This window comes from Lytechinus variegatus, chromosome 14, assembly GCF_018143015.1.
Source record: "Lytechinus variegatus isolate NC3 chromosome 14, Lvar_3.0, whole genome shotgun sequence".
NCBI classification, from domain to species: Eukaryota; Metazoa; Echinodermata; class Echinoidea; order Temnopleuroida; family Toxopneustidae; genus Lytechinus; species Lytechinus variegatus.
The window spans coordinates 16939025-16945765 of NC_054753.1; the positions used below are offsets into that span (position 1 = coordinate 16939025).

Here is a 6741-nt window from a genome sequence, read left to right on the forward strand (position 1 = left end):
GTTTCGGGCAGGTTGACTGTCCGTCTTCAAGAATGATTACTAAAATTTCCGCTTTCTCGCCAATCCAATTTCATTTCTCCTTCTATCCACTGGTTCTATAATACTCCACATGGTGTACCGTAAACCACTTCAGCGATTGTACTTACCACCATGCAAACCTTTAAACAACATTTCATATTCAATTAAGTATTGTAAAAGTATGCTCCCATCTCCATTATCAATATCGATCGTATAATGCACGCGTTGACTTGTACAAATTCATTTGTCATATCTTACCCGTTATTATCTTCATTAAAGAAATGGATGATTATATTGCGTGTTCCGATTTCTGCCTTAATTTAATGTTTAATTTGTTAAGAACTCAAAGAATAATATAGTCACAAATCTGCCCCTTTTAACGATCTATTCATGGTATTAATGTCAAGTATAAGAGAAACTTATATGGCATTGACTGTATACAGTGCGTCCCCAAAAAAACTATACACTTTTGACAAGGCTGCCAAATAAAAAATATATCACTTTAGGGGAAAACACTTACATATTATGGAAGCCAATAAAGTCAACTTTCAAATGACACCAAAAGTTGGAAAACTATTCATGCTTGAGCGAGCACTGCCCACTGAAACAAATACATGTATATGAAAATTAAGCTGGGCTGGAATTAGCATTCAAATTTCTTTCAGGTATTTTTGTTTGGAACTTGCAAAGTTGAGGGTTTTGTGATGAATTACTGATCAATAGTGATCAGTTTGTTTAGGAAAATTTCATGCGCTATTAAATTGAAATTTAATGCATGAGTGATCATGAATTGCAATTTTTAGTGCAGCATTTTACTTTATCATGTCGATCTCAGCAATGTGTTCATGAGAGTCAGGAGAATAGGGGGTAAGATAGGACTTAATTAGGTGAAGTAAGTTGATGGGATAAAGGTCAACAGAACATTTAGCAACCCCTCCATCTCTACCCCCACTTCTATCCTCTTTACAGACTAAACTCGACTAGGCTGGGCAGGAATTAGCCTTGCATTTTTTTTAGTGATTAGTCATTTTCAACTTGCAAAACTAAGGGCGTTATGCTAAATTAATGATTGAGTTTTGGTTTCTTAGGCAAATTTAATTGAAAATGAAATTTAATGCATAAGTGAACAGGAATTGTAATTCTAGTGTAGCATATTCATCTTGTGGACCTCAGCAGTGTGTTCGTAAGAGTCAGAGTAACACGATGGTACCTGTTACAAGCAAGAGGGCGAGATATGGTAAGACTTGGTTCAAAGGGCACTCCTCTTCTTTTTGTCCTTTTACAAATTAAAAGTCATATGTATCCACATCCACCTCCATTTCCCCCACCCCCCCTCTCTCTCTCAGTTCCTGGATTAAATACTCGAACACACACCTGACCTCGACGATCAAAACAAATACCGACGCATACCCTCATGCCCACACACACACACACACACGCACACGCACATACCCTCCCTCCCATACACACACACGCACACACATGTATTCACACCTATTTACATCTCGCACACAAAGCATTTTGGTTGTGTCATATGATTGATCCGAGCCACCAATCGAATGTTCACCGACCGTCAACAAATCGGACGAGCCAAGTTCTAAATTCGTTCGCAATCGATAATGCGATCGAATCGAAACCGGCATTGTCGTCTGATGGAACAAGTTGGAGCGGTGATGAAGTATTTCTGCCATTAGTTAGGCCTGTGAGAAGACGAGAATATCAGGACCTTGTCGGGCGGTGGCCCATGTCAGTTTTTTCAGGTCAAATTTCAAAAAACACTTCGCGTACCCTTTCATTAATGTGAATCTAGGTATATTTATTACTTTCCGAATGGTTATTACCACAGTTTTCTGAGTTGCTCGGCGTTATTTTCTAAAGTCTTTTTGGAATACACAAGCCATTGTCACGAGATAAAATATGCTTTAAGGAAATTCATGAGGTAAGTTGACGCCTTATCATTTTTTTTATAGCAAAATGGATTGTTAACCTGGTATAATACTTAAAAATTTAGGGCGTATAATGAGGGGCAGAAAACGTATTACTTTATCAAATTCCGATGTGAAATTAACAAACCAGTACCATGAATATTCACTTTCAATACTCACAACTGCGAGACTCGATGTAAGCCCTTTTGTCGAGTGTTTTTTTCTAAATCATTTATGATATTTTATAATATAGTCAGATTTTTATTTATTTATTCATTTTTTTATTAGTTTTTTTTCATACACCTATTATATTATGCAGTTTTGATTTTAATACTAACAAATCTAAGAATTATAATTTTGTGAGATAAATCAACCTTCCATTTACTACTTTCTTCAAAGCCGTAAGGATATCATTTTTGGTATAAGATGCATGTTACTATTACTACTAGAAATGAAGTGCATATATTTTATGTTGGAACATGGTTACTCGTTATCTGAATATATTTTTTTTTCATTGTCCATAGAATATCTTGCTTTTGTAGATCTATAAACAGTTTTAGCCTTAATTGCCTAACTGCAATTATAGTGCTAATACATCCTTTGGTGCGGATGAACCCAAATCAAGTTGAAATACCATCATGTGATTCATGTTCGTATGTTTCCACATAGGTTCATCTAAACCTCTTATGATCACGGAAATTCGACCAGGGAACACGGCATGGCATCATCGCGACGTCTCACGAGCAACTTCCCAAGCGGGCACGACCGTTACCAGTCTCTCCAACAGGTCAGCAGTAGGATCCTCAGCCGAGCTGGAACACTGAACAGCATGGAGGAACGGGAGCTAAACAGAAAGAGGCGACAGTTAGAGTACAAGGAGGGTCTCAAGGAAGCCCACTACCAGTCCGTAAAGAAACGACTATGTGACAACCTCAAAGACCATGTCTTATACAGGCGAGCACTGCGGAACAGTCTTAAGAAGAAGTCCAGGTCGGAAGTCGATCTGCGGACATCGGTTGACGTCGATCAGAGCAGAGGGGGAACTGAGGGTGGTGAAGACGACGATGACGATGATGAGGGGAGTATGTTTGGACGTTACTACGGGCGGACCCACCCACGATTTGCAGAAGCCATGTTGGATCTTGAGTATAAGATGAGACACAGTGAGAAAGAAAAGACGAAAAAACTCCTGGAGATATCAAGGAATGAAAGCGACATCCTCATTGATCGTAAACTCACCACGGATCAGATCTTGAAAGCGAATCATCTGCCGCTATCGGAGAGGTTAAGGGTTACAAATACGGAGAAGTTCCAGTCCATTATCAACAGAACACGCGCCATATATGTTTTGAACAAAATGCGAAACAAGATAGCGGAAAGAAAAGAAAAAGAGAAAGGACTGCGGATTCGCAAGAGTTCGAAGGGTGAATTTTGCACCAAAAATTCCAAGACGGATATTCCATTGGATACGGACTTGTTGATTGAATAGACATGACTATACATGTAGAAGATGTCTTAAATCAATGGCACATCCAAAAGGTAGAACAGATTTCGAATAAGATTTGTAGCTAAAGTATTAACGATTTCTAAAACATATTACAGACAATAATCTCCCAGCCATTTTCCGTTTGTTCTGGTAATTGTACCAAGTTATTAAGTGTTTTTATCAATAATAAGTGAATATTCTTGGCATACCTGAACATTACTTTTCGTTCAGACATTCTGATAATATGTAACGGGAAAGAACAAATTCGCTTAATGTGTAAGGATTGTCAAAAAATAATTTTATTTAACTATTTCTTGTTATTCTTTAATTCCAATCAAGAGAAAATATGCAGGTTATCAGGATATCAGGAGAAAAAAACTTACAACTGCCAAATTTCCTTTGACATGTTGGAACAGGCAATATTTGAATGATATGGGAATTGCAAAGTAAATTAGTTATTTTTTCTTCTAAATTTTGCTATTAGGGTACTGCCATTAAAATGTTGTTGCGCTTCTTCTTCTCCATCTTACTCTTCTGCTGTTATTCTCCTCATTCCCCTTCATCATCATTATCATAATCATCATCATTATCATCATCGTCATCATCTTCTTCTTCTCCTTCTTCTCCTCACTCTTCTTTTACTTTTATTATCCTCATCCTCCTCCATATTCTTGTTCTTCTTCATCTCCTTGTCCTCCTTCACCTTCTACAGTTTTCGTCATGTTCTCATTACTAATAGATCATTTGTATGAATTGAATCATGTTTATCCAATGAGTCCACAGTCCTTTAAGAAAAAAGTATATAAGTTGACACGCTTACAAGTATTTCGTATCCTTTTCTGGTTTAGAAAAATCTTAGTCAAGGTAACTTTATGCAAAAACATGTTTTGTGTAATTACTAGAGAATGAATTGAAGTCTGTTATCTTTAAACAAATTTTGTTTTTTAAAGTTATTTCTTTTTAACCGAACAATGTAGAGAAAAAAAGACAATTTTTTTTTAAGTTAATATAATCAAAGCATACGGAGCAATCATTGTGTGAATCGGGGTTTTAAGATGATGTATTTTTTTTTGCTGTTTTGGATTGTAGTTCAGGTCGCAAGAGCTTACAATAATCTTTATATTTATTAATCTCATTTTACTGTAAAACTCGAAATTGTTTCTGATGATAATTTCCAAATAAAATACGCAGTATACATCTTAACAGGATATGTTTGGAAATAAGAGAATTTTATCGACTCAATGATGAGAGAGAGGGGGAGAGGGGGGGAAGAGTGGATGTGTGAGTGTGTGTATGAAAATGAAAGAGGGAGGGAGAGAGAGAGAGGGGGGGGGGGCGAAAGAGAGGAGAGATGTAGGGCAGAAATTAGGAAATAAGAGGAATAGTGACAGGAGATATTTGTTATTTATTGTGTGTGTGCGTATGTGTGCGTGTGTAATCGAATCTTTACACAGGGTCATACCAATCAGCTGTAATCATATACGTCTGGGACCGATCTCTGTTAAATTCAACATCCGAAATACGTGACACAGTGTCCAAATTAATTTCCCCATGATGATGATTACATAGTGTTATTAATTTTGCAACAGAAATCATACATACATATTGTACAGGTAGGCTCACTACTTTCCATAAAAGCGAGCTTGGAAGGAGAATCAAACTACTTTTTTGCTCGTTAACTTGTAATTTTCTTCCGTTTTTACTGTAGGCATACTTATGTCAATCAGATATCCTTCGATACCACATACTGGACATGAGACCTCGCTTGGTATATCACTGAAGAGAGAAAATCAATCCTCGATAATTATTTCTTAGCTCGATGAGGTTTGTCTCTTTCTTCTACCTCTTGTAAGTTCTTCTAGCTGGAAAGTCACAATGGCAGACGTTAGCCACAACAAGCTTGAAACGATCGATCGAACTAACAATCGATATCACGCATTGTCTGCCCCCTTCGCCATACATTGTTATCGGTTATCAATGGAGTGACAGAAATCAGCGAAATCTTTTAATTGAAGTGATATTACGTTTTTAAAATCGAACATTCCCTGTTTCATTTCAAATGCCGAAATCGATTGAGAAATACACCTCATGGAATTTAGTCATTTATTCTACTTTGTCGTTATTTTTATGTGTTAATTTACTTAGAGATAAATCTAAGACTTTGCATTACGCTACTACGCAAAAACGCTGGACTCGCCGGGGAGCGGAAAGGATAGGTGTCATAATGATATTTCATTTAATTTCATTTACTAAGCATCTATCAAAACATGTGCATCAACAACAATATGAAAACAATAAAAAGTATACCAACTAGTGACGTAACAAACCCAGAATATTGAGGGGGTCAGTCATGGCATTTCTGGAGAAATATATATATATATATATATATATATATATATATATATATATACAGTGCGTATCAAAAAAAGTTTACACTTTGAAAAAGCCCTGGGAATTAAAAAATATATAACATGTGGGTAATTTTTTCACATATCGTCGGCCTTATGCCAAAAGGGCCTTAACCCGATTTTAGGGGTTCTGAATATTTTATAATAAATTTAACACATTTCATGTAAAACTTAATAACTTAACACGTTTATCGAAATTGGCTTCAAAAGCAAAAAAACGACCACAAACTTTTGATTATTAGAGAGGCCAAAACCTTTATAAACGCCATTATCTCGGAATGGCCAAAAGCAGTTAAGGCCCTTTTGGCATAAGGCCGACGATATAATCTTGGGCTTGGGTCTCATCTATCCAATGAAAGTAAAAGTTTTGACAGAATGTTACACTTGAGTGAGCACTGTCCATTTTTGTAAAGCTGGCGAAAATCTGTTTGCGCAGAAATGCTCGTTTTCACGCTGTGTCAAGGGGAAAGGGCGAAATCAAACTTACCCTGCGAAGCATTTCTCATAAATTTCCCTTGCACTTTTAGTCAATTGTAGTAAAACGGATACATTCAAGTATTTTGTAACAATTTTGCCACCCAAATTGAAACTTCAACACTTAGTAAGCACAACTTTACCCTTTTTGTGCCAGCTGGATCTGATGACATAACTGAATCTGAACAAAAGTTTATATCAGACATCTCCAGCATTTTTTCACTAAGTTATTATCATTTAAAGTGGGTTTACATTTTATTTTTCATTTAATACTTGTGTCTCCACACTTTTCCCAAGCTTGAAAATGATTAACAAGTGAAAATCAAGCCTTAGCCATTTTATGTAAATCACAGCTCAGTGTAAAGCAAATATCGTCACGATGGCCTTGGTGTGTTAGGGGAGTGGGGTGGTGCAAAATGCACACTTTGAA

The 6741-nt window shown here is 36.6% G+C and overlaps 1 protein-coding gene across 1 annotated transcript; it reads left to right on the forward strand.

Annotated features, from left to right (window-relative positions):
- Positions 1-1600: 1600 nt before the first annotated feature.
- On the forward strand, positions 1601-3443 carry LOC121427697. The gene is made up of 2 exons (XM_041624220.1): positions 1601-1957; positions 2613-3443. The coding sequence occupies exon 2, from the start codon at positions 2662-2664 to the stop codon at positions 3430-3432; it is 771 nt and encodes a 256-aa protein (XP_041480154.1). The 5' UTR covers positions 1601-1957; positions 2613-2661; the 3' UTR covers positions 3433-3443.
- Positions 3444-6741: the final 3298 nt, after the last annotated feature.